Raw genomic sequence first — 12,911 nt, forward strand, 5'->3', positions numbered from 1 at the left:
CTAGAACATTACTTACTTTTAAGTAATTTCAGAGCTTTCAAAAGTTGGCTGATTTGGAATTACCTGATGTGCCAAGATTAAGAGGAGTAGAATGCCCAATCTTTTGAAAAGCTCTAGTAAAATGTATGGCTCAATAATGTAAATTTTGAAACAATGTAAGAAAAATTATGACTTAAAAAATTTGTATCTTAAAGGAGTCTAAGTAATGAAATTAAAAATTTAGTATTTTACTTTGCACAAAAGTAAATTCTAAACTTCAAAACTTAAATGTAAATTGTAAATTTATTTAAGTCAAATAGTTTGGAAATATTTAAAACATTAAAAACTGAAACATTATTTGTTACTATAAATATCAATTTCTAGAACTAATACTCAGAAGCTACATTGAATAGGCTTGAGTTATAAGTGGAAAAAAAACTAGAATTAAAAACAATTGTTGTGACTATATATAATTACTCTAAGCAATTACTGCTAAATTAGCATGGTCATATATGAAATGCTTTTCTTCTTGAAACTTTGTGATGAGTAGCAAATATTTATTTATAATAATTGGAGAAATTAGGAAGTATTAAGGAGAAGGAAATGGCAACTCACTCCAATACTCTTGCCTGGAAAATCCCATGGACAGAGGAGCCTGGTGGGCTACAGTCAATGGGGTCGTGAAGAGTTAGACACAACTGAAGTGACTTAGCAGCAGCAGCAAGTATTAAATATTTTATAGCTCTCCCTTAAATTTTTTCCCCAAAGTTCCATTCCTAAAATAGCTTTCATTCCTGAAGTTGTTATAAGTGATTTTTTTCTATTTAATGACCTTGTTTTCTTGGGAATCCTAACTTTATAATTAAAATCACTAAAATCCACCTGCAATGCAGGAGACTTGGGTTCAATCCCTGGGTCAGGAAGAAGGAAATGGCAGCCCACTCCGGTATACTTGCCTAGAAAATTCCATGGACATTGGAGCCTAGTGGGCTATAGTCCATGGAGTTGCAAAGAGTCGGACACCACTTAACAACTAAACCACAACAACAATAAGACCTTAGTAGGTGCATTACTAATTCTTGATCTCAAACCACAAATGGATCCTTCAACAAGGGCAACCAAATGTCCTGATTTGCCTGGGAGTGAGGGATCCCAAGACACGAGGCTTCCAATGCTAAAATCAGCAAACTCTCAGCCAAATGAGGATCACCAAGCAATTCCAAGAAAGTCTTTCATCACTTTTTTCTTCTGTTTCTCATGGCTATTTTACTTTCTCCATCCATCTCACGTCTCACAACCATTCTCTCCTTCTCCCTAAACTCCTCAAACTCGTCAGAGAGCTTAGCTTCCTCCTACACAAAGAAAATACAGTCTTCAGGTTGATGGCTCTTTGGTCTTTCTATTTTCAGACACATAATTTACCTACATCTATATCCATGGCATTGAAGAAGGCAATGGCAACCCACTCCAGTACTCTTGCCTGGAAAATCCCATGGACAGAGGAGCCTGGTGGGCTGCAGTCCATGGGGTCACTAGGAGTCGGACATGACTGAGCGACTTCACTTTCATGCATTGGAGAAGGAAATGGCAACCCACTCCAGTGTTCTTGCCTGGAGAATCCCAGGGACGGGGGAGCCTGGTGGGCTGCCGTCTCTGGGGTTGCACAGAGTCAGACACGACTGAAGCGACTTAGCAGCAGCAGCAGCAGCATATCCACGCCATAACATGTTTTACCTACATTTCCATCTACACCAAGCAAATTTGGAAAACTCAGCAGTGGCCACAGGACTGGAAAAGGTCAGTTTTCATTCCACTCCCAAAGATAGGCAATTCCAAAGAATGCTCAAACTACCACACAATTGCACTCATCTCACACATTAGCAAAGTAATGCTCAAAATTCTCCAAGTCAGGCTTCAACAGTAGGTGAACTGAGAACTTCCAGATGTTCCAGCTGGATTTAGAAAAGACAGAGGAACAAGAGATCAAATTGCAAACATCCAATGGATCACTGAAAAAGCAAGAGAGTCCCAGAAAAACATCTACTTCTGCTTTATTGACTATGCCAAAGGCTTTGACTGTGTGGACACCACAAACTGTGGAAAATCCCTAAAGAGATGGGAATACCAGACCACCTTACCTGCCTCCTTAGAAATCTGCATGCAGGTCAAGAAGCAACAGTTAGAACTGGACATGGAACAACAGACTGATTCCAAGTAGGAGAAGGAGTACATCAAGGCTGTATACTGTCACCCTGTTTATTTAACTTATATGCAGAGTACATCATGAGAAATGCTGGGCTGGATTAAGCACAAGCTGGAATCAAGATTGCTGGGATAAATATCAATAACATCAGATATGCAGATGATACCACCCTTATGGCAGAAAGTGAAGAGGAACTAAAGAGCCTCTTGATGAAAGTGAAAGAGGTGTGTGAAAAAGCTGGCTTGAAACTCAGCATTCAAATAACTAAGATCATGTCCTGGTCCCATCACTTCATGGGCAAATAGATGGGGAAACAATGGAAACAGTGACCGACTTTATTTTCTTGGACTCCAGATCACTCCAAGATCACTTGATCTCCAAATCACTGCAGATGGTGACTGTAGCCATGAAGCTGAAAGACGTTTGCTTCTTGGAAGGAAAGTTATGACAAACCTAGACAGCATATTAAAAAGGAGAGACATTACTTAGCTGACAAAGGTCTGTATAGTCGAAGCTATGGTTTTTCCAGTAGTCATGTAAGAATGTGAGAGCTGGACCATAAAGAAAGCTGAGCACTGAAGAATTGATGCTTTTGAACTGTGGTGCTGGAGAAGACTGTTGAGAGTTCCTTGGACTGCAAGGAGATCAAACCAGTTCATCCTAAAGGAAATCAGTCCTGAATATTCACTGGAAGGACTGATGCTGAAATTGAAGTTCCAATACTTTGGCCACCTCATGGGAAGAACTGACTCATGGAAAAGAGCCTGTTCCTGGGAAAGATTGAAGGCAGGAGAAGGGGACAACAGAGGATGAGATGGTTGGATGGCATCACCAACTTGATGGATAAGAGTTTGAGCATGCTCCAGGAATTGGTGATGGACAGGGAAGCTTGGCGTGCTGCAATCCATGGAGTTGCAAAGAGACGGACATGACTGAGCAACTGAACTGACTTACAGACATCCTCGCCTCTTCCCCTTCCTCCTGTTACAACAGAAGAACTGTCTGTGCTCTCTCATGTGGATATAAATGCTTCCCATCGTGTTCTTAGTTCCATTTCCTGCTGCCCTCTCAGGATCCTTTTCATCTTCAATCTCTCTCCCCTTGGATTTTTTTTTTTTCAAATCTCTCCCACTTTAGTCCATTTCCTCATCATACACACTACAAATAGGTCTTATAGTTATCACTATCTCTCTTTCCTTTTTCTTTACAGTCAAACATCTCAGAAACATTGTATGCATGTTGTATAACTGTTTCCTCACCTCCTACATCCTCCTTCAGGGACTGTGATCTGGCTTCCAGCCTTATCACTCCACAGCTCTTACAGAAGTCTCCTTTAACCTCCACAATAACTACTTCAAGAGAGATTTTTCAGTCCTTAACTGACATCTCAGCTGATTTAGATTATTTTCTATTCCCTATTCCTTCAAACTATCTCTCCACTTGGCCTCCATAATACTGATCATCTATTATCCTTCTTTTCTTCTGACCATTGCTTCTCTATCTCCCTTAGAAGCCCTCTGTCCTCTATAAGATCAATAAGACCAATAAGCAGAGAGTAAAGGAGGGAGCTCTGTGTATATGTGTATGTGTGTGTGTGAAAGAGAGAGAGAGAATAGATTAATAAATGGAGATATAATATAACTTGAATTTTTTAGTGGGGGGGTCTGTTGGCTTTTCTATCACATTATCATAGCCAAGCAAGTACCATCTTTTATCTTGACAACTCATTGCCCCTATGCCCATCCCACTCCGCCCCCTACCTCATCAATCAGTCTTCCAGCTCACCTTCAAGCAGGGTGATATCTTTTTTTTTTTTTTTTAATTTTATTTTATTTTTAAACTTTACATAACTGTATTAGTTTTGCCAAATATCAAAATGAATCCGCCACAGGTATACATGTGTTCCCCATCCTGAACCCTCCTCCCTCCTCCCTCCCCATTCCATCCCTCTGGGTCGTCCCAGTGCACCAGCCCCAAGCATCCAGTATCATGCATCGAACCTGGATTGGCATGCAAATCTGATCATGTAATACTCCTGCCCATCCTTAGGACAAGAGACCAAACCTGTAACACAGCCCATAGGCCTGTGTGTTTTGTGTCCTACACATTCCGAAGCTTCTGTGCTGCTGCCACAGGGACCGCCTTTCAGTCCCCCCAGAGTGAAGGGACCTGGTGCGCTCTGCGTCTTCGGCCTGCAGACTCTTTTGGTTCACCTGAACAGTCAGGTCCTGCTCTTCCTGCAGATCTCAACTCAGTCATCACCTCCTCAAAGAACCACGACTCTCAGACTGGATCAAATTCTCCTATTTTATGCTTCTATGATATTTCATGACATTGACCACAATCATCATTTTATTTATGTGATTAACATCCATCTTACACAGCAGATCATGAAACAGAACTGTGTCTTTGTGGTTACCACTGTTCCAACAGCTACCACAGTGCAATTTACATAGAATAGATTCAATAAATTCATATTGAGTGAATTAATATTAATGATAATTGTCCTACCCTTTCCCTTGATTTTATTTCAGTGGGTTGTATAAATACTGAATGAAAGATCTAATAAAAATATTATATGTGATGTTTTAAATTTACAAAAACTGCAATCTTAATATTTACTTCTGAAAATAGAATTTTCAATAAATATAAAAGCAACAATCATGCAATATTCAGTAGATAATTTAAAATAAAATTTTAAAACATTACAAAGACTATATTAATTATAAGGGCAGCCTGGGTTGTTATATTTAACTTTAGTATTTTATTTATAGAAAACTACATAAGATATTAAATATGCCAGCATAGTCTATATGAGACTGTAATCTTACTTAATAAACATTTGTAATCCCATTATTTGTTAGAAATTGCTTGTTGCTTACATATATTTTTTGCCTTTTAGACTTTCCAACCTGCCTTCTGTGTACTTGTATAAGTACCACCGTATACTGTGATGACCATGAACTTGATGCTATTCCTCCGCTGCCCAAGAACACAGCTTATTTCTATTCCCGTTTTAACAGAATTAAAAAGATCAACAAAAATGATTTTGCAAGCCTAAGTATGGATGCTGGCACTAATATCCTTCCCTTTTGTTTCCTAAATGTTTGCATTATAAAATGTTGGTACCAAAAATGAAACTTGAATATTAAAATATGTCTCATAAATCAATTTTTACTTATTTGTATGCTTGAAGGTTTGTTTTAATTACAGTAAGAAAGAATGATGAATCATTAAAGGTCATTATGAAACTATATGGATTTCCCAAGTGGCATTAGTGGTAAAGAAACTGCCTGCCAATGCAAGAGACATAAGAAATGTGGGTTCGATCCCTGAGTAGGGAAGGTCCCCTGGAGGAAGCCATGGCAACCCACTCCAGTATTCTTGCCTGGAGAATCCCAATGACAATCCCCAGTCTATGAGGCCACAAAGCGTCAGACACGATTGAAGTGATGTGACTTATGCACATGACACTATATAGTTGTTGATATTCTCAAACTATTTTCAAGTAAAAGATCAATTATTTTAAATATAATGAAATATAATGGGTCAATTTCTTTGCTAAGGCTACACTTTCTTTGGAGTGCATAAATATGAATAGTATTTGGAGGAAATCCAGGTGGTTCAGTGGTAAGGAATCCGCCTGCCAATGCAGGAGACATAAGGTTCAGGGGTTCAATCCCTGGTTCAGGAAGATCCCCTGGAGGAGGGAATGGCAACCCACTCCAGTATTCCTGCCTGGAGAATCCCATGAACAGAGGAGCCTAGAGGGCTATAGTCCATAGGGTCGCAGAGAGTCGGACATGACTGAGCAGCAGCAGTAGTCTATTAAATTTTTATAAAGTTGTTAGAAATAATTGTTTCATTAACTATCTCTAATTCATGTTTATATTTGTTTATATGTGGGAAATTTATATTTTTATGTGAGTGAAACATATTCAACTACTTCTCTCGTGCTTTTTTTTCCCAGATGATCTAAGAAGGATTGATCTGACATCAAACTTAATATCTGAGATTGATGAAGATGCATTCAGAAAGCTGCCTCAACTCCGAGAGCTTGTCCTGCGTGACAACAAAATTAGGCAGCTCCCAGAATTGCCAACCACTTTGAGATTTATTGATATCAGCAACAATAGACTTGGAAGGAAAGGAATAAAGCAAGAAGCATTTAAAGTGAGTTTTAAGTTTGAATATGAAATACTTTAATCTTCCCGTTCCCTTTGCAATCAGTGTCTAGTCTTTTTATCTCCACAAAGGGATTCAATTTGATGAGACTTTTAATGCCTAAAATAAACTTTAGAACACTAAGTGTCATGCCTTTGGGAAACACTGTGTCCTGGTACATTCTGAGGCTGCTCAAGAACTAAGAAGAGAAAGCAGAGCTGGAATAAGAAGTGGGTGGAGCACCAGTCTGTTAAGTTGCACCTAAGAATGCTATAAGCCAAATGATGCATATTTGCCAAGGCTCCACTCAAGGAGAGTACTTTGTGTGGTTGGAAGGACAGTTATTTGCACAGTGTGGAGGGTGGCTTGAGGGTAGAAGCCTTCTAAATTATCTGTAAGGGGGATGGATTCAGTTAATCTTATGAATTTTATTTTCTAAGTGAAGGAAACAAGTTTGGGGTTAGAATGGCTTTGCTTGGCATAACCGCAGAGTCTGAGAACAGTAGCCAGTTTGGCTTTCTTATCCAGTCTTAACTCCCTTCGAGCTGCTTCTCTAAATATCTGTTGAACAAATAAATATAAGCTATTGTTTGAAGGGACATCTCACAACTCCCATGGAGGCTACAAGGGGTTGTGTGGATTCGCTAGCCCTGGGCAATGGTAGAAAGCCTGTATCTCCACCTGTGTTCCTGTGGTACCACTGTGGCGGGCAAGGGAGTTAGGGCACCTCTTCAGAGCCTGGCAAAGATCAAATCTAGTCCCCTCACTCAGAGTCTATTGGCATGGGTGACAGTGAGTCACACTTTGTCCTGTGACATTTGGTTGGAGTAGACCTGGTTGTATCTAAAGGTATATTCTGTCTTGTTAGGCTGCCCTCTTGCTACTTGCGCTGGAGGTGGTAGGATTTTCTTGGGGAGAACTTCTCGTTTCCCCATTCCTGCAACGTGAAGGAAATTCTTGTTATTTCTCACCATAATCCTCAAAATTTTACTGCAGACTCTCTGTGTGGGAAATCAATGCCTTGCTTAAACTGAGAAAGTTAGAGTGGACAAAGTCGGTTCTTCCAGAGACTAAGAAAGATGTTTCATTTACATCGAGAGATATTTGCTTGCTATCAATTCTTGCAGAACTCAATTGAATAGTCCAGGAACACAGAAAACTAATTTGCCTCAACTTTAGAAAACATGGCACCCCACTCCAGTACTCTTGCCTGGGAAATCCCATGGACGGAGGAGCCTGGTAGGCTACAGTCAATGGGGTCACAGAGTCGGGCACAACTGAGCAACTTCACTCACTCACTCACTTAGAAAACGAGACCTGAACAGGCATGTGTTATTTTACAAATAGTTTCATGGACAGGGGATGAACCGTGTGACTGTGGCCCACTAATTTCTATTAAGGCCCTACATTTGGAATGTTTACAGGATATGTATGATCTCCATCATCTCTACCTCACGGATAACAACTTGGACCACATCCCTCTACCACTCCCAGAAAATCTGCGAGCCCTTCACCTCCAGGTAGGCTTCTACTAGTAAGTTATGTCCAACACATCCATGGAAAACAGATGCAGACGGGAGGAAGCCACGATGCAAAAGCTGTGTATAATGGCATGTTAATACACTGTGATAGGTTTTTTTTTTCTTCTCTCATTTATTCTCTATCGCACTCTGAGTACAAGGTGTTTGCATATTCATGACTCTATCTATACTGATTTATTTCTGATAACTTTAGTCTTTATTTTCATTTTTTGCCAAGTCATAATGCATCTTTTTGGCACACAAATCTTCTTTTTTAGAAAATAAGAGCTTCATCTGCTGAAGAAATGTGTGAAGATTAGAAATGAAAGAGAATAAGAGAGAAAGAAAAATTTAATTTGATTTCTGGCTTTCAGAGGAAAAAAATGTCAGTTTTAGCTCTTGATTTTAGGTTCCATGAACTGAGTTAAATTCAATCCTAGGACATTCCTATCTGCTGAGAGATGATGGACTTTCATCTCTCTGGATTAAGAAAATGCAGTTTTTTCTAAACCAACATATTTGAAAGCTTGCGTTATTTTAAATTCCTTTAAGCTACATTTTATCTTTGAAGTAATGAGTGAAAACACATTTTCAAAACGTTACGATCTGATATTTTCTAAATACTGGGTTGGCCAGTAAGTTTGTTCATTTTTTTTTTTTTTTCCTGTAAGATGTTATGGAAAAACCCGAACAAACTTTGGCCAACCAAATATATTCCATGGAAGTATATTACAATATGATCAATTAAAAAACACTTTTGGCTGTTGAAACAAAGAAAGATAAGTTACTTCTTATTTCAGATGTAACTTTTGGTATACAGTTGTAATCAACTTTCTGTAATAATTTCATCTGTTCTATGGAATAAATCTGTAGAGAACACAACCATTATGTGCTCAAAGACACAATATCATACTGCAATATTACAGTCTTTTAGGAGGAAAACTATAAACCATCACAAGAAGTGATTCTGCTATGTGAGAGCAAGCCTGATTCTTTTTTATTTTTGCTCTGTGGATTCTGTAATTATTTACCTCTGTGTCCTTTCTTCCATTCCTGTTTACATCTTTCCATACTTCTTTTTGGTGTCTTTGTGTGTGTATCTGTCTATGGCTCTTGGATACCTATCTCTTGAGAGTTTTTCTGATTATTTAACTTCCTTAATGTGATGTCCTTTCTAGTCCTTATCTGGTTTCTGGATGGCTCTCTATTGGTCTTCTCTTTTTCTGGGGGTGAATGTCTATGTCAATGAGAATTTCTTGCCTGGTTTAGGATTGGAAAGAGGATTTTCAAGGAAACCATAAAAGGAACTGGAAAATTTTTTTTCCAATTCTGAATTATTGACTCCACATAGTAACCAGGTCTCTAATGTTATATTTAAACATAATGTGATTGCATATACAATCTAAGATTTTTTTTGAAGTGATTGGCTTTACATTTCCTATTCTAAGGATTAAGAAAGTATCAAGTGAACATTTAAAAATATTTCTCTTTCACAATCACCTTACCAATATCCAGTATAAGGCTGTTTTTAATTTACATTGTCTTCATTTTATATTTATTTTTAATGCTCATATAAAAAACCTCTTTTTGTGATTTATTTGAAAAATATTTTCCAACATACTATGAGAATGACAGATCTGGCAAAAGCAGACTCCCTGGGCTGAAATTCTACTTGACACTATTTACTGATTGAACAAGTATCTAAACCTCCCTGCATCTCAGTTTTAGTTTATAAAGTGTGTGCTGCATTCACTGATACATAATAATGACTTAAAGATAAGGCATGATAATTATTAACTGTGTATGTATTACCTATCAAAGAAAATAGAATACTGCATAGGCACTAAATCTGTATTATTCCTCATGGACACTTTGTAAAATAGAGAGTCAATCTATCAGAAAGACATAAGGCTTATAAATACATATGTACCTAACAACAAAGCCTCAAAATTTATAAGGACTTCACTATTAGAATTGAAGGGAGAAAAAGACAATTCAACAATAATAGTTAGATTCCTCAATATTCCACTTTTAATAATGGATAGAGCAACTAGCCATAAGATCAACTAAGAAACAGAAGACTTGGGCAACACTATATACCAACTAGCCCTAACAGTCACGTACAAAACTTTCAACCCAATAGCCATTTTGACATTTTTTTTTTCTCATTCTTGAACTTTCCATGCATATTTTTCAGAATTTGAACTTGGTGTTCTCTCTGTCTGGGGTATTCTTACCTCAGCTCTCTCCCATGCCCATGTCTCCTTGTCATTCCATTCTCAGCTCCACTGCTGTCTCTTAAGATAATTTTTCACAGACACTTTCCTTTCTTCTTAGGTTAGATTATTTTTGGAAATAATTTGTTTTCCTTAAATTTGTTTTTTCATCTAATTATCTTATATTCCCATTACTGAAGTATAAGCTTCATAAAGGCAAGCATATGTCTATTATGTTTATTGGTTTATCCTCACTGCTTTAGAAAGTGTTGATGTATATAACAGTTGCATAATTTGCATTTCTGGATGAGAGAAGGAACGAAGGCGTAAAAGCAGGGGTGAAGCAAAATTGACTATATTATTCATCAATACTAGGAATATGTGATAACCCATCTAATAATTTATCTTAATCCTTTTTAGAATAACAACATTATGGAGATGCATGAAGATACCTTCTGCAATGTTAAAAATTTGACTTATATTCGTAAGGCACTAGAGGATATTCGACTGGATGGAAACCCTATCAATCTCAGCAAAACTCCCCAAGCCTATATGTGCTTACCTCGTTTGCCTATTGGGAGTCTCGTCTGATTTCAGATAATGGTTAGCATTATGATGCCTCCTATAACAAAATGATTCTTCCTGCTCTCTTCAAAAAGAAAACTCAGCATGATACTTTCAAAATATGCTCTGGAAGATGATATAAGTACATAAAATACAGCTAAAATTTTTAATATATGATAGCAATGTAGTAGTCTAAGAAAACACCAGATTAATCAGAAATAAACCAAAAAATGTACAGAAATAGAAGACTAAGAGAAAATATTTCATAGATATTCTTATAAATCACATGTAATTTTCAAGTTTTAGGAATTCATATCCTATATAACGTTAAATTAATCATATAATAAAAATTAAAAATTAACAGTGTAGGTATATTGCCAAGATTTTAATGTTTTAATTAAACTTTTCCTTTTTTTTAACTAAAGCATGTTTTTATTTTCAAATTCATTAAAGATAATGAAGAAAAGAATAAAAATATTTGAAAATGATAAGGGCCTTGTGGAAAATATTCATTATAATCACAACATACATATAGCTTCAGTATTTTAACAATAATATTTTATCATCGTAAAGCCCTGCCAACTCATTTTTAGACCTTTCCTAAATTATTAGTTAATTGGTAATATTTCTGTGCCTGTGGAAAAAATAAAACGTAGAAAATGGAAAATATAAACAATAATATGAAAATGACAGTAGGGAAGAAGTTAAGGAGTACCTTCTAGAGAGAAAGTTGAACTTTCTGAAATGTGTGATAATAATACAAAAAACTGAAAGATAACAAAAGAGCATACACTGAAAGGTGAGTTTGTTTCCTGCAGCAAACCCTAAGTTCCACTCCTTGGAAATAGTCAATGGTTTCTTTCATTATTTTATCAAGTTTTCCATAAGAAGCAAAAACTTGCACATAAAATAACTGCTCCTCTTTTACAAAAATACATATGGATATATGTACTGATATATATATATATATATATATATATATATATATATATCACTATTATGTATGTGTTGGTACATGTAAACATGGATTTTTAAACACAATAGATAATCACTATTTTGCTTGTTTCACTTAAAACTACTCCTTGATCACTCTTACCACATCTACCATATTAGCACACACAGCTCTACTGATTTTGAAAAACAGATATCAGCTTACTACAAGGATGTATGTTGTTACAACAGGAACCAATTCTTGAACACAAAAGATGTACTAGGCATCTACTAAGGTTTTCTGCATGTATTAATTCACAACATCCTAGGAGTTGAAGATAGTAATGACTATACCAGTCATAGATCAGAGAGCTTAAACAACTTGCCCCTGGTTAAGGGATGATCCCAAAGACCTATTCTACACTTCACCTCACTGTCCTGTCTCATATACCATGGATGTGTCTTTTCCCTGTATTGTAATACAAGAAAATGGTGTACGGACTGGACAGGGAAGTTGTTATGAGCTGAATGTTTACCCCCCAAATTTGTGTATTGAAGTTCTAAATAACCCCCTCCTCATTGTGATGATGTTCGGAAATGGGGCCTTTGGGAGTTTAATAATGATTAGATGAGTCATGAGGTAGGGGCCTCATGATGGGATTTGTGGCCTTATGAGAAAAGGAAAAAAAGGAGACTACTCTGTGTGTGTGTGTGTGTGTGTGTGTGTGTACCTATACTAAAGAAAAGCCATAAAGAAATCAAAGATGACACACATAGATGGAGAAATATACCATGTTCATGGATCAGAAGAATCAATATAGTGAAAATGAGTATACTACCCAAAGCAATCTATAGATTCAATGCAATCCCTATCAAGCTACCAACAGTATTTTTCAGGAACTAAAACAAGTAATTTCACAATTTGTATGGAAATACGAAAAACCTCGAATAGCCAAAGCAGTCTTGAGAAAGACGAATGGAACTGGAGGAATCAACCTGCTTGACTTCAGACTATACTACAAAGCTACAGTCATCAAGACAGTATGGTACAGGCACAAAGACAGAAATATAAATCAACGGAACAATGCCCTGCCCACACAAGCTACTGATGATCTCAGATCTCCCCACAAATGACACAGAAAACCCCTCTGTTCTCACAGTCTTCTCAACACACCACGACTACAAAATCATGAGTGGGGTGTGGGAAGTTGTAGTTAAAGGAAAGAAAGAGGGAAGAGAGATAGAGAGAGAAAGAAAGAAGGAAAAGAAAAGGAAAGAATGAAAAGACAGAAAAAGAAAGACTGGAAAGAAGGAAGAAAGAAAGAAAGAAAAGGA

The 12,911-nt window shown here is 37.1% G+C and overlaps 1 protein-coding gene across 1 annotated transcript in view; it reads left to right on the forward strand.

Annotated features, from left to right (window-relative positions):
- The window catches only part of EPYC (epiphycan), a 41,231-nt gene extending 30,558 nt beyond the window's left edge, over positions 1 to 10,673 (forward strand). Inside the window, exons 3-6 of the mRNA XM_055566392.1 lie at positions 5,085 to 5,243; positions 6,153 to 6,355; positions 7,771 to 7,866; positions 10,503 to 10,673. Coding sequence (XP_055422367.1) covers positions 5,085 to 5,243; positions 6,153 to 6,355; positions 7,771 to 7,866; positions 10,503 to 10,673 — 629 coding nt within the window. The remainder of the gene's footprint in view (positions 1 to 5,084; positions 5,244 to 6,152; positions 6,356 to 7,770; positions 7,867 to 10,502) is intronic.
- Positions 10,674 to 12,911: the final 2,238 nt, after the last annotated feature.

This window comes from Bubalus kerabau, chromosome 1 (genome assembly GCF_029407905.1).
Source record: "Bubalus kerabau isolate K-KA32 ecotype Philippines breed swamp buffalo chromosome 1, PCC_UOA_SB_1v2, whole genome shotgun sequence".
Classification (NCBI taxonomy): Eukaryota; Metazoa; Chordata; class Mammalia; order Artiodactyla; family Bovidae; genus Bubalus; species Bubalus kerabau.